Source organism: Fusarium musae, chromosome 9 (assembly GCF_019915245.1).
Source record: "Fusarium musae strain F31 chromosome 9, whole genome shotgun sequence".
Classification (NCBI taxonomy): domain Eukaryota; kingdom Fungi; phylum Ascomycota; class Sordariomycetes; order Hypocreales; family Nectriaceae; genus Fusarium; species Fusarium musae.
The window spans coordinates 2,825,782-2,846,686 of NC_058395.1; the positions used below are offsets into that span (position 1 = coordinate 2,825,782).

Genomic DNA, 20,905 nt, shown 5'->3' on the forward strand with positions numbered 1-20,905 from the left:
GCTGGCCGAGAGATATGTCTGCAAAGTCCGATATCTGGGTAATTGTAACTCCGCTGTGGCCCTCTTTATTCGGGTCACTCATTGCGCTGGCCTTGACGGAACCAATCATGTGCACTTTATGTATCTCTTGCTTGGTTAGGTAGTCGTACGAGAAGCCCCTGTGCCCGGTCCTAGCAGAGCTCATGAAGCCGTTGGTCCTAAAGCCTCCACGAGCGAGTATAAGAAGGGCTAGACACTACCGCCATGATTGATAGAGTGACTGATTATTGCTGACAGCTGACGACACTTCATCCAGGGATGGAGTTGAGACATTAATCCAGCCGAACAAGGGATCGATTGGGAGACCGTACTCAAAGTCTCCCATGTGGAACATATCGGAACCAGCGTTGGACCAGTCAGCAACCGAAAACGTGCTCTGAATAGTATCCAAGTCAAACGACGCATCGGCATGTTCAAGAGCGTTCGAGTCTTCTGCATGGAGGTTAATGTTATACAAGTAACCACAAGGCAGGGCTTTGGACATACCTGTCATCAAACTCAGCCGATTAGCCTCAATTAAACGCCTGATACTCTTTGCAGGCTTCGCAACACCCGGATTCGCCGTGCATAGTTCATCCAGACACTCTAGACTAGACTTGAGCAAGGTTAAATGGTCACGCGTCTGGCTTTGAGAAGCTGCATTACGGACGTGGATTGTGCACGCCACATATACCGTGTATGCGAGAATGTAAGGAGCCCCATTAAGCCCATAGGTTGACTTGTAGACTGAGGCTATACGGGTGATGCATCTGGCCGCAACAGTGCATTGCTCCCATGAACGTCCTGACGTGGCAGTGGATCGGAGATGATCATCTGAGATAAATGGCCGATGGACAAGAATGATGAGAGAGTGATAGACGTTATGAAGAACCATAATGTTAGGTGTTTGTACCGCGGTGCCCGTGGACAACCATGGTTGGAAATCTAGCTCCGACGGTAACTTGTCTCGCCACTGCTGCAAAGCCTGCTCAATCTTTTGTAAATCGATCTGAGCATTTGAGAACGTGGCGCCAACCACATAGAAGCGATTGATGATAGTCGTCATTATCTTGGAGAGGAGGCATAGCTGCTGGAAAGTCGAAACGGAGTGTCTTGGGATTGCGTCGCCCATGTTTTCATCAAGTCTGGAGGATGAACCTGCAGCCAAGGCTGAAGGATAAAATGGCTCCATTTCCTCGTACAAGTCAAGGAACTCGCGAGATACTTGCGAGTCACGGAGATTGATAGCCACTGGACGACCCATATAGAGACTCTGAAGCTTATCGCAAACAAAAGCGCCCCAGAAGACCCGTCGTCGGATCTCAATCTCTTCGGGATCTTCCGTAGTCTGCTTGGGATCGAGATGAAGGCCGAGATCATAAACCATCCGTAGAGCGTATCCTGTATATAGCCAGCCTTTTGAAGTCTCTCCGCGAGCGTTATACGTCGAACCCAGAAGAACAAGTCCAACGATTGTGGAGATATGTGGTCTTGTGAGAAGAGAGCCACTGCTCAGAAGCTCATCACAGCGCTTAAAGAAACGGCGGCCAGCACTCGATACATCATTTGGGTCGTCCCTGACGTCAGGTCGTGGAGAGAACTTGCTACAGCATGCGAATATAGCATTTAGCATGAAAGCAGAGCAGTACGGGCCAGAACATTCCAAGTCTCGCATAACAGCCGGTCGATATGTCAGCAGAAAAGTGTGATGTTGACGAGCCCAGTGCAAGTTCAGCAGATGGAGCGCAAGTTCGGTGGGCTCCCCAGCAATTGTGGCATGTCTGGTAAAACGGTGCTCAAGATGCCGCTGTAGAGCGGCATTGGCTATTAGTTCATTCTTGGCATGCTCTGTTGTTGTAGATTGGCGGGATGATGGTGTTCCCTTGTCGTTCCTTGCAGGATTGTGAAGCGCAGACGATGGACCGAAGCTGTTTGTTGTGCCGGCATCATCGACCGATATAAAGTTGGCAATATTTAACTCGTCATCTGATGATATTATTGGCGTAGTGGAACCTCTATCAATAGGTTGACTTGTGTCCTTTCGTGATGAAGGTTCTTCAGCAGGGTCAGCAGTAGAGTCTAGCAAATTAACAGCCCCATCTTCATCAACAGCTTCGTTGAGTAGTTTCTCTCGATCCTCGGGACTGCTTCTCTTGAGAGTCAACAGGAACACTTTAAGAGTTGCCAGATCTCGTTGCAGTTTACCAATCTGAGAGAACGTAGGCCTGTCATTTATTAGAGAACGCAATTCGAAGCAGCATGACGTACCGTTTTCGTGGAGTTTCTCTCCGATAGATACATTCACGTTTCTGACTGACACAATTCCCACACTCAGGCTTCGCAGCATCGCAACGGATCTTCTTGGTCCGACAGGCCGTACATGCTTTTGCTAACGACTTCGGTTGTCGTTGACTAGGTCCATCGCCTGCGACCATTATCACGTCATTACCCCGGGAAGACATGATGCAGGGTCTCGCAAAAGAGTGGAGTAAAAATGGTATGATTGATATGATAAGATTGTTGCAGGAGGGCCCATCACGGACGGAGAGTTGCAGAATTGCTTCAAGCAGTGACTTTGGTTCGGAGAAGAAAGCTCCGAGAGGAATGTGGAGTCTTGTTTCTACCGAAGTAACCGAGACATCACTCGGAGAATCAGTCTCCGCTGTCTATTCGCATCTCCACTATCAGCCACATGCCACGAGAATAGGACCAATTGAAAGCAGCTGCGAAGTGGCTTGGCCGTTGAGTCGGAGGATCAATCCCCGCCTCTTGAGTGGCGTAATTGCGACAAACAGCATTCTCTTGAAGCATTGAAACAATTATATAAACTCTTCAAGTCAGCTTAATTCACAATCTTTTATCTCAACAATTACAGACCATCTCTTGGATATCATATTTATCCTCAATTCCCTATAAAAGTCACTCCTCACATTACCATGGCTCTTCCAAAGCAAGTCGATGTCCTCGTTGTAGGCAGTGGCAACGCCGGTTTTGCAGCAGCCCTCTCAGCAGCTCAGAACGGCGCAGGAAGCGTCCTTCTTATCGACAAGTGCCCCGAGAACTGGGTCGGCGGAAACTCATATTTCACCGCCGGCGCCTATCGAATTGTCCATGGCGGACTTAAAGATGTCTTGCCAATCGTCAACAACGTGTCCCGGGAACAAGCCGAAAAGATCGATCTTGCTCCTTATACCGAGAAAGACTTCCAGAATGACATGGACAGAGTCTGCATGGGACGCTCAGACCCTGAACTCTCAAAGAGCCTAATTCAGAACTCCAATGCTGCCATCAAGTGGCTTGCTGCGAATGGAATCCGATTCCAACTCTCCTTTAACAGGCAAGCATATGAAGTTGACGGTAGGATCAAGTTCTGGGGCGGCATGTGCATCAAGACCGAGGATGGAGGTAAGGGTCTTATTCAAGACTATCTTGCTGCCATCAAGAGGCACAATGTTCAGGTTTCGTGGTCAACTGGCCTCACAGGATTGAAGAAGCACTCTTCTGACGACGGTTACGACGTCGAAGTGTCTTTCAATGGCGTCAAGCGTACCTTGACCGCCGGGGCTGTAATCCTAGCTGCTGGCGGTTTCGAGTCGAATCCTCAGATGCGAAGTCAGTTCCTTGGCCCTGGCTGGGACTTGGCCATGGTTCGAGGCACACCCTACAATACTGGTGACGTTTTGAGCCTGGCTATCCAACAACTTGGCGCACAGGCGGTGGGCAACTGGTCAGGCTGCCATTCCGTTGCCTGGGACGCCAATGCAAACCCCAACACGGGCGATCGAGTAGCTTCCAACGAGTACACCAAGTCAGGATACCCCCTCGGGCTCATGCTCAACGTCGATGGCGAGCGATTTGTTGATGAAGGTGTTGATCTTCGAAATTACACCTATGCCAAGTTCGGTCGGGCCATCCTCCAACAACCCGAGCACCTCGCTTTCCAGGTCTGGGACTCCAGAACAAGCGGTTGGCTACGCGGAGAAGAGTATCGCGAGGAACGAGTCGAGCGCATCACTGCCGATACTCTGGAGGAGCTGGCCGACAAGTGCGCAGAACGCGGTCTTCGAAACAAGGCTGCCTTTATTGACACTGTTCGTGAGTACAACGAAGCAGTCTATGCTCACCATCGCGAGAACCCCAATGTCAAGTGGGATCCTGCCATCAGAGATGGACTATCAACCCAATCTTCGACGAAGAAGCTCGCTTTGGCCAAGTCCAACTGGGCTTTGCCTCTGGACAAGGGACCCTATGTAGCAGTCAAGGTCACATGTGGCGTCACCTTCACATTTGGCGGTGTCAAGGTTGACCCCCAAACTGCTCAATTGATCCATGGTGCAACTGGCAGTCCAGTGCCAAACGTGTATGTTGCAGGAGAGATGGTTGGAGGTCTGTTTTACTCCAATTACCCTGGTGGAAGTGGCCTGACTTCAGGTGCTGTTTTTGGGGCCAAGGCTGGAAAGGAGGCTGCGAAATCTGTTGCTGGCGGCCGATCAATCTCAAGTCGCCTGTAGACTAGTTTTACGGTGTATGGATTTTATAAAAAAAACTTTAGAATGCTACATGCTTTTATTATTTTTTACACAAGTTCAACCAAAGACATGCATAACGATCAATGCCAAGTGTCTACCTACACAATCAGAAAGCTTACTTCAGGACTTCTCAGAATCTCTAGCCAATTCAGCCCGTCGGGAGCATCGGCCCGCTGTGTCCAGATGAGCTCAAGTGTTTCCATTGCCGTATACAAAAAGCCCCATGGAAACAGACGTGACTGTCTTTTCATTCTATCCATTATCCACGCTTGCCGATCGCAATCACTCGTTTGAGCTCCAGCAATGAAAGTTGGCCAAAAGGATGTCTTGAAGTTGGGGTCCTCGTCAGTGATATGGCGGAGATGGAAGATCAGACCGTGCTCGAGATTCCGCTCCGTATTTTCCGGTAAGAATCTCCTGACAGAAGGAATGGCGTACATGATATATAGACAGCATGCCATCTGATGTGTATATCCCGTGTGTATCCGGCTTGAGATATCTGTTACCTGACGACCGAGAGGGACTTGCTGAATATCCCGAGACCACGTTTCGACGTTGAATGTCATGGCTTCCATAAATAGTTCAAGGCCTCTCGCAGCCGTTCCATCTACATCATCGCTGTTGGCTGGCTGCCTTTGCAAGATTATCGCAGTGGACCACAGAATCTGGAGGATTTCAGCAGGACAGCAAATAAAACTGTTCCGGGCGGCATAGTGGATAGCAGATGAGGCGATCGTCGTGTTGAGAGCAAGAGAGGACTGTGGAATCTGGTCCATGAATGTCAAGGCGAATACATAAAAGCTGATACATCAGTTAGCATCCTCGCTGTCTCGAGGAACAAGGATAAAGCTTACATGTAACAATCTGATATGACAAAGTCCTTGAGCATCTCGCCCACGCTAGTGGCCGGCTGAGCATAGCTGAGAAACCAGCCAATTCCGTCCAGATGTGCCTTGGAGCCATGTTTCCCTGAATCGATCATATCGGCGGTTACAAGAAGCATAGCAGCTGTCAACACCATATCACGTCCATGGGTATCCAGGTCCTCGAAAGCCATGCGTAAAAGGTAAAGTGCCTTTTGTTTAGCCGCCAAGGCATCGAGCATAGCTCTCCGAGATGGATGCCAGTTATTAGCGTGGTTTGGCGTTACCGGCGACTTGTCGGTGTCTGGTCTTAGAACATTGGACATGTGCAGAGCTGCGGCAGTGATCATCGTGTATTGCAGGACGGGGCTACAGTATCCCATAGGTAATAGTCTTGGGAACGGGTTGTGGCCTGGTAGGTCTATTGCTACAAGTTGGGGACAGAGGCCATTCGCAACTGGTTATTCATAGTCAGCAAAGGGGCATGGAGACTAGCAAAGGATGACCAACAATACGATAAATAATAACGGTCGCTTGAGCTCATACCGTTGAACAAAGGGTCAGTCAGGATACCGCAAGGTTGTATCCTATCATCAAGGTCCAGATCCGGCGAAGGATTGATGCTTCTGCCTTGGTTGGCAGTGTTTGTAGCCAGTCGCCCATTATCTGCGGCTGTCTGACTTGATGTGTGATCTAGGTCGTGTAGAGGTATCTTTTTGCCAGACAACTTCCCTCGACTGGCTACAGAATCCGTCCATCTCAACAGTGTATCATATCCAAGGCATACCTTACCCAATGATATGCACTTGCGACAAGAGGGCTCGGATCCATCACAACGGAACCTTTTTCGCCTACAGTTGTGACATCCATTTGGGTTTGTGCGTGGTGGACCCATGCAGATATGCGTTAATAATACAAAGTAGACATGGACTGGTAAGATTCGACTTATTGTAGCTCTCCTTCCGAGTCTAGCTGATGAATTGAGGTCCAGTAGGCGCTAGGTATATGGAGGCAGAGGATGAGAAATCTCCAGATCCAGTCCTGCCCGTCCCTTCGTGACGGTCCCGGTTTTCTGGTGGAGAGAGTTTTTTCAGCCAGTGGCATAGAATTAACGGATATAACAGACAGGGTAGATTAAACCCGGCCCCGAAGAGCCATTAGGATGTCGTCACTACCGGTTCAATAACCGCATTTTGATAATTGCCGTGACATCCTAAAAATAGAATGCGGCTTATTTTATTGACATATCTAGTTCTCACTATCATTAGAATGCTTTCATAGAAGGATTCCTGGTCTCTCGGTCCCGTTTCGTTGGGATTCCTCTGGTCCTCAACCTATCACGGGCCACGACAATCTCAGATCTCCAGTTCAAACATTCTGAGCCCCTTCAAATTCCTTCTGAAACTCGGCGGAACTCTTCACATGACCCCGAGAGGGAACAATCTTATCCAAGATAACACGGTGAAGCTCCGCATCTGCATCAGCACAAGCGTCGCTGATGACTGTTGTTGCAAATTCAGCATCCGTCGCTGTAACCGCTGTTCTCAAAACACAGCCGGAAGTGCTCAGGCCTGAGAGAACGACAGACTTTATGCCCTTCTTCTTCAGATAGTCAAGCAAGCCTGGGGACTTGAGCGCCGAGATATGCCCCGGGACCCGGTGAAAGGTGAGCTCGTCTTTGTCATCAGCCCGAAGTTCAGCTGGTTCGGGTTGTTCCAGTGTCTTCATGACTTGCAAGAGGCCTTGGAAGCGGTCGACGCCTTTGCAGGCCGGGAAGGGAGTGCCGTTTGCATCGATGAGGCAGTGAACAATGGTGATGTTGTGAGCCTTGGCCCAGTTTCGGAGCTCAATAGCGACCTTCAATGCTGGCTCAGCAACCGGGCCAGCAACCTTCTCGATGAACAGGCTGTACCAATCAAGGAGGAGAAGAGCGGTTTCAGAAGGCCCGTAGGCGCTTAGGGAAGAAGGGTCGATTGTAGTAGCAGACATGTTAATGATATTAAAGCTGGTTGCTAAGTGTTGGAGTTGTGATAAGAGTTGAGCTTGGAGTATGATCAAACAGCGGTAGAACACGACTCTTATATATTCTTCTGGAATTACAAGATCGGCACTTCAAGATGATCAGTGGACTTAGATTTGGTGGACTCGGCGATATGTGCAATTAACCCCGTCTGGCGTTATGAGGTTATCCCCAGTCGGTGCCGATTCGGCAAACCGGTTTCCATATTTCGCCCCACTACAGGGTACCCAATACCTGTCATCCTGATTGACAAGTACAGTCGAGGCAATCTAAGTGTCTTTCAAAGGGTCTGAAAGAGATAACATAGACATAACGTTCTAGTGCTAATAGGAACTGTAATACTAATAATACCAGTAGCCCATATAGCCATATCCCACCACGAGACTTCTCAATCATGAGTTAACAAGATAATTGAATACTTTTTGAAGATCTTCAGTATTGCGACATGACATAATTGAAACTAACAGTGTCTTTCCTATCAAACAAACCACTATATCTAAAAAATAATAACCTCAGTATCTGAAATCGGAATGACTAAATTTCTGTTGTCGCTTTTGGCCTCTATGAATGACCCAGAGCCAAAGAGCCGTTCCCTATCACCCCAAGCAACCTTTCGAGTATCGCAGTAGAGAGTCCAGTCTCCCGGTTGAAAACCCGTGCCAACTCCACCTTCCCATTAGCGCCAGGTTCAAATACAGCGATACCCAAAAGAAAAATGTTTTCTTTTGGTAAAAATACTGCCCGGTAAACATCCACAGTCTGCCCAGCCTCGTCCAGCGCGGGCTCGGAGTAGTGTCGATCGTTGGGGCCCCATGGATTCTCACAGAGTCGCTGAAAACCCTTGGAGACATTGAGTCGCGCAAGTGGGAGGATGGCATTACCTTAAATGGGTGTGTTTTGAACATAATACCCACCTTCATTCAAGGATGTCATCCCTGCGTGGATACAATAGACCCCCATTCATTATCACAGGGCTGAAGTGTTTGTCCGCATCTGTTTACGCGGCGAGGGCAGCCACCTAGCCAAACGCATCGTCTGAAAATGGATCGGTGGGAGCCGCTGAAGCACTGCTAGTCATTTCTGGCAATTTCAACGAGATTGTGCCGTCGTTCAATCTTTCTATCATCTCATCTCGCTTTTTCTGGTAATTGTCCTCGACAAATTGGGGTCTCCAGGCGTGCATGAGCAGAGCAACCCAACAGTCGCCACCAATACCAGTGCTTGGATATAACGCCTTGTTGTGAGTAGACACGAAGGTATTGTAACCGCCATTTTAACTTAGGCTTCCGCCAAACTCTTCCCATGCTTTCGCATATTTAAAAGTCACTTCTTGAGCGGTGGTGGTTCCATTCAAGCCGTCACTTAGACGAAAGCTCAAGATCGGTGGCTGGTTGCAGATTTGGAAAACACAATGAGGCTCACAGGCAACGCCTAGGAATCCACTCTCCACCATGTTCTAATACACTTTATCGTTTAAGCAGTTTTGATCGTATTCGAGTGTAAAAGCACCGTCAACCCCACAGAACTGGATCGTACCTCATGGTAAGGGTTCCCGGCTTTCGGTATCTGGCATTGTCAAAGAGACTATGTATAACAAATTCATTGTTTGAATCTAAGCACTGTACATGATGTTATCTTTCGTGACGGGAACAACCCAACCCTCGGTCCTTGGGGTTCGCGCAATTCCTCCACACGTGCTCGCATCGCCCCAGTAATACCAACAGTTTTGTTAATCATTTTTTCCATGGCAAATTTGAGTAAACCTGGGGCGGCTGGCAAACGATGAAAGTGTGCCAACGCAAGTGCATAGAAAGAATATGCAAGCTGGAAGCGGTAGGCACCGAAACCGTCGTTAGGATCCCATCGACCCATCATATTGGACCAATCCCCTGTCAATTGGCGAGCCAGATTGCCAATATGTCTTATACTGGCGACTTGCTTCTTACTCATCTTGCCATGAGACTCAGCCGTTGTTGACTCCTGGTCTAGTACAGTAAGGTACCGGGCTGAGACTTTGGCGTCAAGGTTCATACTTAATAGTTTCTGAAGTCTCTTGACGACTTCCTCTTTACTGAGACCGTCGTTGAGGTTATCAAGAACTTGGCCATCTGGCCCAGGAATGAAGGTTATGGCAGTATGGGATATAGTGTAGCCTTCCGGTACGCTATTGTCTGTCTTGTGCTGTGCAAAGACATGGAAGGCTTGTCGAACAGACTCGAGCTGCTCCTTGGTACCATTTAAGCCGATAAAGTTCGACGCTCCCTTTTCATCAAGAAAGTCGTATAGTTTGCTCGGAGTGTCACGATATGATCGACTGAGATGTAGACTAAATTAATTCGCTTTGAAGTCTCGGGTTCAATATCGTCTAAGACAGACTGTAAGCGCTCAATCGCTCCAAGGCATACAACTTTGCAGTTAAGCCGAAAAAGACAAGAGTGTATTTTCCATAAAAGTCTGTTTGTTTCTGTTACCACAGCGCCGTGGTGGCTGAGGAGTGAAAATGCTGGGTTGAACGTGCTTGCAGCCATTGTAAAGCCTGTCAAGATCTAATATTCGAGCTACTTCGGTTGATCGATAGGAGAACAAGGGTACTGTTTCAAGATTTCAAGTCACCATATTACACTGGTACATCCTTTTATGTGGTATTGGCACGGGCTGAAGCGGACCGCGAAGTGCGGCCCTTCCCCCACAATGGAAACGGATACCGGACCAAGGATACGCACACATCGGCGTTTCTCTGAGCCTGGTAGTCCGCTTACCTTATGCTTAGGATAAGACCAAATTCTCCCCTATATAGATCAGGTTCTTGGCCCTGAAAATGGCGTAGCCCGCATCGCCGCAACGGGTTAGCTGTGGCATCGAGTGGCTGTTTCAAAGCCCGCAGAAGCTGCGACAGTGTTGTCCCAGTCCTCACGTGGCTTCAAGGTACGCGGAGACTATGCCGTACCAGGTGCTCGGCTGGTATTACCGAAAATTGAGACTTATCTGGCCATGAATCAGCCTTGAGTGACCTTGCGGCCATGTCTCAAGATTGCTTTGTTCAGCCAGCCTATGTGGAGTTCTGCATGAGAAAGGAAACACCGATAAGCATCCCGTGCCAAACCCTCGGTTACATCGGTAAGATGCTCAACAGCAGGGATCTTTGAAGTCCAGATGATAAGGCGCATTGAAAAGGTACAAGCGTCGCCCCCAGTCTCATGATTCGAGGTCAATGCGCAAGGGATAGATCTTGGGAGATTTAAGCGAAGCAAAATGTCAGAAAGGATGCTAGTGATGCTGGCACCGAGTAGATTCTGCATTTCGGGAATGGTTCGTGTCTGCAAAATCCGTGATAAATGCCAAGACTCAGGAGCGGAATTAAGAGCAGACTCAGCTGTGGCTTGACAGCGAGTCAAGACCGCATACCGATGTGAAAAGCCCCTTTTTGGCAAAAGGGGAAATTAGACGGCCTAAGCTTGCTTCAGCTCTTTATCAGTTCAAGCCCCAAGGAAGGATTGCTTCTTTTCCAGATGATTTGTCGAACAGATAACCGTCAGAACTCTCAAACAAGGCTTGCAACCAACAAAACGCTGCAGCCAGTAGCAAGGCCACTACCCCAACAAGCGTAAACTCAAAATTGGCGAGTAGTCTGCAACGTTCGGCTTATCTATTGGAGCTAAGACGAGTTAACGATAGAGCGTGCTTCTTTCGGCATGGTCGTATCCGGGGAAAGCTATATCATGGGATTCGTGGCTGGCTCGAGCGAGTCAGTTGTTCTGCAGACAGGTTCAGCTCTCGTCATCGGCCGCCGTTCAAAATGCAGATCCCCTCCTGCGTCGCCCCCATTCTTGGGGTACCAAAACTTTTCGACTGTTATTTCCCATTATTTTGCTCAATCTCTATGAATAGGCGCTGCAACAGCGCGTGCTCACACCATGGCTGGACTCCAACCTAATATTTGGGCTGGTGTTGCGATCCCATGGATCGCGGCCTTGACGTCCCTCGTCCTTCGCGTCTGCGCTCGGCGCATGACTAAGATGAGCTGGTGGTTTGATGATTACTTCACCATCCTGGCGTTTCTCTTCGCGACGGGGTATTGTGGCATCATGGTTGAATGTCAGTGACAATCCCGTTTTGTTTATGGACAGAATACTTACAGCTATAGCAGGGACGTTGCATGCATATCTCGGAGTGAATATTCCCGACTCAATGCCGACCGATGAACGTGAGGCAATTCTACAGCGAGCACGATTTTTGGCCTACTTCAACTCCCTCTGCTACGCGTCATCAATCGCTTGTTCCAAGCTCGCGATCTTATGTCTGTATTGGCGCTTGTTTCGCATTTCATCCATTCGCATTCCGATCATGGTCATGATTGTTATGGTAGTCATCTGGATTATCCTCCGAACCTTCATGCTCACGTTCCGTTGCGTCCCTGTCCAGTCCCTTTGGGACTACACTATTACAGACAAGGTCTGTAACATCAACAGCGACCAGTTCTTCCTGGGAACCATAACGACCCATTTTATCATGGACATCATCATCCTGATCTTACCTATTATTGAAGTCTTCAGGCTAAGACTTAAAACGGGCCAAAAGCTGGCAATCGGTGCTCTATTCCTTCTGGGTACCATGTAAGATCTCATACCTCCCATCCATACATATCATCCCGAAGTATTCGACTGACCTCAAGTACAGCGTATGCATTGCCTCAATGTTTGTACTGATTGTGCTTGTTAACTACCCCGATAACACAACCCAGATGCCCCACGACTATGCCATGTTCTGTATTCTGGGCTCCGTTGAAGTCAATATCGCCATTGTCTCTGGTCAGTAGAAGTCTCGTCAACCGTTCGATTCAAATGTTAACTAGCTGTCACAGCATGCTTCCCTCTTCTTCGCCCAATCTTTGTCCGTATTCTTCCTTCCAGCTTCCTCAGTTCATATGGCAAAAGCAGCCAACCTATCAGCCGACCGAGCAATGCTATCAAGCTCACGACACTTATTCGGACAAACAAGGACCGTGACGCTGATGAAACAAGCTCAACGCATCAATTGGCCGATGTTGAGAACGGACTGCATTATCACTCTGGTGACTCGCAACGGAACGAAGGAGTGCATACTATGATCTCGAGTGAACAGTCTGGTTCTGGCCCGGAATTTGACACAGCGGGAATACACGTGCGAAACGACACGGTCGTGGAGGTTAAGCAGGTTGAAAGCAAAGGCTTTTATCGTCTTGAGTAATTTATATAGAGAATCAATAAGCCTTACGGATATACAGTAGAACACCATTATTGGGACGAATGACATCACGTCGTACCACCAAACCGTTTAATGGTCACCTCTCCCGTCTCGTTCCGGTACTAACCCGAAAAGAACAGGGGTCAAGAGCCCGTGCTAATAAGCTAACGACCTTGATGTCAGTGCTGGCCCATTATTCCACGGCACTCCAACACTCCAAGTGGGACCCGAGGTTTTGCGGCATACGTACTCCGTACTCTTGAGAAGCCTACGGCCGCTCGGATGGGCACAGCCTCTCAATTCGGAGTGCGTTGCGTAGACATTCGCGATGTTGTCATATTTATACTTTCTAGACATATTAAAATAAAATTATACGGGGAGTGTTCGTGCGCTGACTTATGGCATGAGACCTTGAATTAAACTCTGTTGCACCGCCGAAAGTCCCGGATACTACGTCGGTAGTTTCCACGGCGCCCTGAAAATCCTACCCGATCGACATGTACTACGTACTCACCTGTGCGTTCGTGCCGGAATTTTTAAATGACAAAGTCACACTGCATCATTCAATCGACCTGCTGATTCGCTGTGCTCCTGCTGACATGCAGTGGAAACTTTTGCACTAGGCTGGTGACACAAGGGAGGAGGTAAGCAGTCAGCCGCACGTACATAAGCCTCCTCCCCTCTGTCTCCGTCTTCTCTCGGAACTCCTCATTCACCTTCGATTCATTGACAAGATGAAATTGGATAATTTCCTCCCCTTCTTTGCCTTGGCAGGCCATGCTCTCGCATCGCCCAAACAGGAAACCATTGAGGTCGATGTTTGTATTGTCGGCGGCGGCGCAACTGGTGCTTACGCTGCAGTCAGGCTGCGAGAGGATTACAAGAAGAAGGTCGTGGTGATTGAGAAGGCCAACAGACTTGTGAGTTCTACCGAAGCCGAGGAGATACCGTTACTGACGCGTTCTTAGGGCGGTCATGTCCACGCTTACAAGCCGAACGGCAGCTCGACACCGATCAATTATGGAGTCCAGGCGTACCTTGACCGAGACACAACCAAAGCTTTCTTCAAGAGATTCAATGTCGGACTCGTCTCCCCCAATCTGATCAGCGCCGCCGAGGGGTTGCTCACCACCAAGGACATTGATTTCAGCACTGGTAAAAAGGTCGATCCCGACTACGGTACTATCAACTCTACTGTCGCCCTGGCCACATATGCTGCATTGGCCATCAAGTACCAACCCTGGTTCGAGAACGGCTATTTCAAGAAGGGAGAGGTCCCCGAGGATCTCCTACTTCCCTTTGGCGAGTTTCTTGAAAAGTACCAGCTTGGAAGTGCTCTTTCCGTCCTTCGAACTCTCATCTGGCTTTCCGACGCGACGCACACCCCGACTTGGAATGTCATGGCTGTTGTCGGAGAGCCGCAACTTGCGGCCTTTGGATTCGGTCTTACCGGTCCTTCTTTCAAGTATCCATCCACAGGCTCTACCCTGTCACTCTACGACAACGTCTACAACTTGATCAAGGATGACGTTCTTCTTGAAAGCACTGTTGCCTGGAGCAAGCGAACTTCCCAGGGCTCAGAGCTTGTCGTGCAGACACCCTCTGGCAAGAAGACCATCAAGGCCAAGAAGGTCCTCTTCGCAGCAACTCCATCCCCAGATAACGTTGGAACCTGGGATCTCGATGCCAAGGAGAAGTCGCTCTTCTCCAAGTTCTCTTGGGAGACGCTGTACGTCGGCGTCGTCGGCAAGACAGGCCTACCCAAGACCGTCGGCGGCATTACCAACACCGCTGACAACGCCACCAACTACTACCTTCCACGAGGTAACTTTGTCGATGCCTACTCTCGCTCGGGTGAGCATGACTTCTGGACAACTCGTGTCCTTGGCACGGCCAGCCTGACAGCTCAAAAGGCCAAGGATCTCATCAAGCAGGTGTTTACCAACATCGGCAAGGCTGGAACTTACGATGTGACCACTCCTGATATTCTTGCATTTGCGTCACACGGCTTGACTGTTCCCAAGGTCTGTCCTGAGGAGCTTGAGCGCGGCTTCTACAACAAGATTTATGCTCTTCAGGGCCAGCGTAACACGTTCTGGACTGGCCTCACTTGGGCTCCTGACTACACTCCTATTCTCTGGGACTTCACTGAGAAGTTGTTCCCCCAGATCCTGGCTGGTCTTTGAGCGTAGTCACTTTAGTGGTGATAGGTAAAGCGTTGCGAGATACGCGACTTGAGTGCTTATACAGCCAGCTTAGAGTTCTATTCAATATAATACATTATTTTATAGAGACTGGTCTATCGATATAGCCATATGAAGCATTTAGTATTCCCTTGTGGCCTAATCGTAATGAAGAATTCTACATTGCTGGTATCGATTGGGTTTAACTGCGCGATCTGAACCCTGGGTTACATAAAGATACGCTCGTGATAGGTGCATTGCTTACCTGGCAAGCCCTGGTTCACTTTAGATATAAAGACATACCCTGGACTGTCTTTTAATAGCAACTGAAAACAGGCCAAACACGTTATGTATAAGATGCCAAAAGGAAAACAATCAAGAAAATTCATTGCAATAGCTTCGAGAACATGATTTGCTTTCGGGGACTTTGAATAGTTAGTATTGCTTGTTTTAACTGCATTTCGCCCTTACTAATAGCGAAGTATCTGGACGTCTTCTCAAGCAGTGAGCAAGGTCGAGTAAACAGAGTGTGCTCCATTACTCCAATGCAAGGCTCAGGATTGTAACCATTCTGGTCATTCGGGAGAACTAGGATGCAGCTTACATCACACTTTCTTACATGTGTAGCATGTGAAGTCAACGTCAAGGAGGTCTAGAATTGAATCCATCATCAGATCGAGACAAAAGCGTTCGGGGGTCTAAACGCTATGACCACTAACAACAGCCTAAAAAGGAGCCACCATATTTGGATCCTAGGTAATGCAAGGGGCATTTTTCCACCATAGGCAATCGACTGGTCTAGAAACGAGTGTAGGATTTATACGAGCTCGCTAAGTGGACTTTCAGTCATGTTACCGAGATTAGAGTTCAATGGAAGGATGTTCTATTAATTGCTATAAATAAGCATAACATGTGTTGAGGAACATAAAACCGTGAATCGTCTCTCGGGCCCCTCGCCTCAATATCTTGGAGGGATCAAGTCAAAATGAAGTTTCCAACTGCCTTGACGCTAGGTACACAGGCAGTTTTCGATTGAGATTATCCCAGCTGACAACCACAATAGCGTTAGTCGCAACATGCGATGCTCTCAAAGTGACCATCCTCGCAGATACCAACCGCGACGGAAAAGTCGACAAGAAAGACCTCGATGGAAAATCTTCATGGACCGCTACTCGAGGCGCCTTGATCTTGCCGAACATTGGCGACACTGGCCTTCGTTGTGCTAAGAAATGGGGACCCAGCGTCGACATCATCCCGAGTAATGAGACTTATTTGGACTTGTGCAACGATGCCACAGATGACATCCAACGCAACCCAAAATATCTTGCGCCGCTCAAAACCCTTCCTATATCCGGATTGAGTCCTTCTGCCAACGGATCTATTCAAGTTACCGATAAAGCAGCCGCTGCAAAAGTCCGTGTCTTCACAAAGAAGAGCAACAAGTGGACCTACGTATCAGGCGATTATGTGTTCTCGGCCAAGGAGCTTTCATCAGGCCTCGAACTGGGGATTGATGCACGCGATGTCCGACGCCCCAAGGGCTGGGATGGCAATGCAAAGATACAGTTCACAGTCACTGATGGGAAGATAAAAGCAACCGACATTGTCGCTGTGCGAGTTGCCCCTGTCTTGACGCATCACCACGGGCAGGTGGCTCAGCGCATCTTCTCAACGGGTGTGAACGAGCCTGGCTCCAATCCTCAGCAGGAGCAGTTTGTAAATGATATCAAGCGCAACGTCACCACTTCCGGTATCAAAGACCCAATCTTCCTTTTCGACAACCAAGATATTTGGACACAAGACTTTTTTGAACCCGGCTACTGCAGCATGCCTGGCCCCAATGGCCCGGTTACTATCCGAATTATGATCAGATCAGTCCAGAGCTCTCGTCGATCTGGTCGCGACGCGTTCCATGAGCTTCGAAGCGACAAGGTTGGCGCAGTGCAACATCCAGGTGACGGCGATACTATCGACTCCACTGGAAACCTGGAGACTATTCCACCCTACAAGTACAATGAGAAGTCATTCCCTCAAGGCAGAACGATCATGGGCGCTTGGGACGGAAGAGCTCCTCTCATGGTTGACTTTCTCAAGGCCCAAGAGGTTCAAGACCCTCTTATTCTCGACACAAGCTGGTTGTACGTTGGCCATGTTGACGAGTTTCTCCAATTTTTGCCTGCCTACAATGAGCGTGGATGGATCCTTATGGTCGCAGATCCGCTCAAGGGCCTTGATCTACTGAGTAAGGCGTCCAAGGCTGGTCATGGAAGTGTCAAGGCTGTTTCCCGTTCGCTTCGAGTGGAGGAGAAGAAGCAGGAGCTGTGTCTTCCAGCGCAGACTATTCAAGAGGCCCTCAAGTTCAAGGACTTTGACGCCATCCAGAAGAACTCAGCTCAGCGCATTGAAGCCAATCTCAACATCCTCAAACGAGAAACTGGGATCACGGACAAGGACATCTTCCGAGTTCCCATGCTATTCTACTATGCTGAGTCGGACAGCTGGTTGTGTCCTGGCCAGAAGCCATCAGACTCAAATGCGGAGGACGACTCCTCCAAAACACCCCAAAAGACGTCAGGCAAGACCGGCATCACGATGAAAGGCGCCATGGGACCCGTTCACAAGGCAAAGTCGATCGTGGAGGCAGGTACCCCAAAGAACTCATTGCAGCGACGAGCGGTTGATACAGCTAGCCAAGTTCTAGCTCTCTGGCCGGGTACAGTCAACGGCCTGGTTCTGCCAGACCAAAAGGTCCTTGTACCTAAGCCCTGGGGTCCAGTGATCAAAAAGCAGGATATCTTTGCGAATGCAGTATCTGAGGTGTATGCCAGTGCTGGGTATAATATTACTTATCAGGATGATTGGTTCTCTCATTTCAAGGGGCAAGGAGACGTTCATTGTGGCAGCAACTCCTGGAGGGCAGTAAACATCAAGTTTTAGGAAGTTATTCGCTTGCATCAGAGTTGTTATTTTATTTCTTGGTATCAGGTATTGAAGTAAAGCTGTGTACTGCCAGTCTAGTATACCACTCCATCCCTTGAGAAATGGTCGCAACTACGCAGGTCCCCAGCTTAAGCAAAATGCTCGGCTGTAGTAGATTCTTCCTTAGCAAGACCAGCCTTGTGCCCAGGAATGGATTCGGTGAGGCCCATAGAAGATGCAATCTCCATCAACCTTGTCTTCTCTTCATGAGATGCAGTATCGCCAAAGACGAGATCCATGTCCTCCAGACTCTTTCCACGAGTCTCAGGTACAAAGAAGTAGGTAAAGATGAAGGCAAGAAGGCAAAATGCGGCAAAAAAGATGTATGTACCCCAGCCAAGGTTGGTCAGCATGTCAGGGGTCACAAGTCCGATGATAAAGTTACACATCCAAGTAGCGCTAGTGGTAATAGCCATGGCCTTGGAGCGATTGCCAAGGTTGAAAATTTCAGAGGGCAGAACCCAACCGATAGGGGCGAAGGAAAACGAGAAGTTGACGTCGTAGATGTAGATGAAGACGATACCAACCCAGCCAGCAGCCTTATTGTCGGCAAGACCCGAGCCGAAACCTCCAATGATGCCACCGACAATAACGAGAGAGATGAAGGTTCCAGCTGCACCACACATGAGCAACGGACGACGACCAAGCTTGTCAATCAAGAAGAGGGCGGGCAACGTTGAAAGCGTGTTAACGATGCCGTATACACCAGTCGCCAAAAGACCAGAGGTGTTTCCAGAGAGCCCCAACTGCGCAAACATGGTTGGGGCGTAGTAGATGATGGCATTGCAGCCCATGAACTGCTGGAAAAACATGATGCAGCAACCAATGGCAAGACGCTTGAAGGCAGGCCACGTAGACACAAGAGCAACATGCTGAGCAGCGAAGAGGGAAACGCCCCTCTTCCCGGGAAACCTCTCCGCCGATACGGACTCGTCAAACAGGACCTCGGTCTTGATGGCTAAGTACTCAGCTCTGATGGATTCTGAGTCAACATGAACCTGACGGAGTTGAGCCAGAGCGGCAAGGGCCTTGTCTTCCTTGTGACGCATGAGATAGAAGCGCGGGGATTCGGGGAAGAAAAGCATGCCAATGCCCAGAACAAGCGCAGGGAAAATCTGAAGGGCAAATGGAACTCGCCAGGCAGCCTCGGATTGGCCTGTGCATCCGTCGGGGCCAACATCATATCGAGGGTCGAACGTGCGTTTGTCCGAGGTGCCGCCTGAGTACGGTATATTAGGTGCACATCGATGGCCGCCGATGTACTGGGTTCCATACTCTAACCAGTAGCTTACGAGGATACCGAGGGTGATACTAAGTTGCTGCAGAACGACAAGAGTACCCCGAATGCCAGGGCTTGATACCTCGGACATATACATGGGCACAATCATGGTCAACATGCCAACTGAGAGACCAGCCACAGCACGGCCTGCCTTAGTGTTAGCGGAAGTAACCGAAGCAAGGGATATGCTGCAACTCACCAGCGAAAAGCATAGGGATAGAGTCAGCGCCAGCCTGGAAAGCTGAGCCTATGGTAAATACGACAACAGCCAGGAGGATCGAGCCCTTTCTACCAATGTAGTCGGCAATGGGGCCGTTGATGAGCGACCCAAACCACGCGCACAGAAGTAGAGTTGAGACAAACCAACCCTTGAAACCACTGTCAAGGTAGATTCGTGGAAAGTCAGCAGCGAATGACTCCATGGTCAATACACCCGACACGACGCCTTGATCATAGCCAAAGAGGAAGCCACCAAGACTAGCAAACTAATGAGAGAGTGTCAGTTCTGATAAGAGTTACGAAAGGAAACCGCTCACCATAGAAAGCCCAAAAATGTAAGGGTTCTCACGCAACTGGCGCCAGACACCCTTTTTGGGTACTGCATCGAGCTGCTGCTCACTGGTAATTTGGTCACCAGCCATATTGAAACTCGACAATTTGAGTGATGTTGAGGTCGAAATTGAATCTGGGGATTGAGCTGGGGAAACAAAAGGTTGCGGAGATTTTCTGGGGTTCTTATATTCGTATAGGATCAGCATAAGGTGACCAAGTTTTGCTCCGCGTGCAACATGAACCCCACAGAATATTGGAGATGGATACTACGTAGGACTCAATCTCACTGGGTCCGGCCGACTCCAGTCCGAACCAATTAGGAATCAAGGAGCTAAGTGTCCGGGCTACTGTATCCCGTGGGGAATTGGAGTTGTTGTTACATGACTCAAGACGGATCGATCTCCTCAAAGAGACGACGATAAAGAGGACTGAAGTGGCCACCATTTCGTATTTATTCATCACTCATCCCAAAATGGACGGCGATTTGGGCAAGACAACAGCGAAGCTAATTGAACGCGTCGAGCGTCTTTTGACCGAGCAGAAGCTCTGCAGTCCAAGACAACGAATCTTGATTGCGCTGGCTGGTATACCAGGATCGGGCAAAACCACGATATCAGATGCTTTGATCAAAGAGCTGAAGAAGAACGGTATTTCCGATGTCGCAGTCCTTCCTATGGTCAGTGTGTCCTGGAATCCCTGACCCCAAGCAACAGCCAGATGACTAACATCCAACTTATCAGGATGGATTCCATTATAGTCGCACGACTCTCTGTTCCTTTGACGACCCTGAAGAAGCATTTCGAAGACGCGGCGCACCTTTCACATTCGATGCCGCCGCCTTGGTAGATCTCGTCGCGCTAATCAAGAAAACACCTGTGACGACACATAACGAACCGCAAATCATCATCAAAGCGCCAGGATTCGACCACGCGAGAAAGGACCCAATACCCGATGCCACTGAGATTCCTTCGCGTGCCAAAGTTGTTATCATCGAAGGCAACTATGTACTCTTAAACCAAGAGCCATGGAGTCGCATTTCAACATTAGCAGATGACAAGTAAGTTTCGGTGGTTGCTCATTAAATTGTATCTTAGGCTAACTCGAAGTTAAGATGGTTTGTCGATATCCCAGTCGACATCGCTCGGGAACGGCTGGCATCCCGACACCTCAAAGCCGGGATCGAGACGACGATAGGAGCAGCGATCAAGCGGGCCGACGAAAACGATATACCAAATGGAGAATACATAAGATCCCATCTC

The 20,905-nt window shown here is 49.1% G+C and overlaps 8 protein-coding genes across 8 annotated transcripts; 5 read left to right on the forward strand and 3 right to left on the reverse strand.

The window, feature by feature from the left end:
• Window positions 1-235: 235 nt before the first annotated feature.
• J7337_012126 (uncharacterized protein) lies at window positions 236-2,365 on the reverse strand (the record flags this gene model as incomplete). Its single annotated transcript, XM_044829656.1, has 1 exon — window positions 236-2,365. The coding sequence occupies one exon, from the start codon at window positions 2,363-2,365 to the stop codon at window positions 236-238; it is 2,130 nt and encodes a 709-aa protein (XP_044676331.1).
• A 589-nt stretch (window positions 2,366-2,954) lies between these two features.
• On the forward strand, window positions 2,955-4,529 carry J7337_012127 (uncharacterized protein; the record flags this gene model as incomplete). The annotated part of the gene is given in 2 exon segments (XM_044829657.1): window positions 2,955-3,423; window positions 3,442-4,529. The coding sequence occupies 2 exon segments, from the start codon at window positions 2,955-2,957 to the stop codon at window positions 4,527-4,529; spliced, it is 1,557 nt and encodes a 518-aa protein (XP_044676332.1).
• Window positions 4,530-6,778: 2,249 nt separating this feature from the next.
• J7337_012128 (uncharacterized protein) lies at window positions 6,779-7,399 on the reverse strand (the record flags this gene model as incomplete). Its single annotated transcript, XM_044829658.1, has 1 exon — window positions 6,779-7,399. One exon carries the CDS (start codon window positions 7,397-7,399, stop codon window positions 6,779-6,781), a length of 621 nt encoding a protein of 206 aa, XP_044676333.1.
• Window positions 7,400-11,774: 4,375 nt separating this feature from the next.
• On the forward strand, window positions 11,775-12,656 carry J7337_012129 (uncharacterized protein; the record flags this gene model as incomplete). The annotated part of the gene is made up of 2 exons (XM_044829659.1): window positions 11,775-12,043; window positions 12,341-12,656. 2 exons carry the CDS (start codon window positions 11,775-11,777, stop codon window positions 12,654-12,656), a joined length of 585 nt encoding a protein of 194 aa, XP_044676334.1.
• A 731-nt stretch (window positions 12,657-13,387) lies between these two features.
• Window positions 13,388-14,839, forward strand: J7337_012130 (uncharacterized protein; the record flags this gene model as incomplete). Its single annotated transcript, XM_044829660.1, has 2 exons — window positions 13,388-13,573; window positions 13,622-14,839. The coding sequence occupies 2 exons, from the start codon at window positions 13,388-13,390 to the stop codon at window positions 14,837-14,839; spliced, it is 1,404 nt and encodes a 467-aa protein (XP_044676335.1).
• Window positions 14,840-15,821: 982 nt separating this feature from the next.
• J7337_012131 (uncharacterized protein) lies at window positions 15,822-17,773 on the forward strand (the record flags this gene model as incomplete). Its single annotated transcript, XM_044829661.1, has 2 exons — window positions 15,822-15,849; window positions 15,900-17,773. 2 exons carry the CDS (start codon window positions 15,822-15,824, stop codon window positions 17,771-17,773), a joined length of 1,902 nt encoding a protein of 633 aa, XP_044676336.1.
• Window positions 17,774-17,904: 131 nt separating this feature from the next.
• On the reverse strand, window positions 17,905-19,735 carry J7337_012132 (uncharacterized protein; the record flags this gene model as incomplete). Its single annotated transcript, XM_044829662.1, has 3 exons — window positions 17,905-19,241; window positions 19,294-19,579; window positions 19,631-19,735. The coding sequence occupies 3 exons, from the start codon at window positions 19,733-19,735 to the stop codon at window positions 17,905-17,907; spliced, it is 1,728 nt and encodes a 575-aa protein (XP_044676337.1).
• Window positions 19,736-20,118: 383 nt separating this feature from the next.
• Window positions 20,119-20,707, forward strand: J7337_012133 (uncharacterized protein; the record flags this gene model as incomplete). Its single annotated transcript, XM_044829663.1, has 2 exons — window positions 20,119-20,322; window positions 20,387-20,707. The coding sequence occupies 2 exons, from the start codon at window positions 20,119-20,121 to the stop codon at window positions 20,705-20,707; spliced, it is 525 nt and encodes a 174-aa protein (XP_044676338.1).
• Window positions 20,708-20,905: the final 198 nt, after the last annotated feature.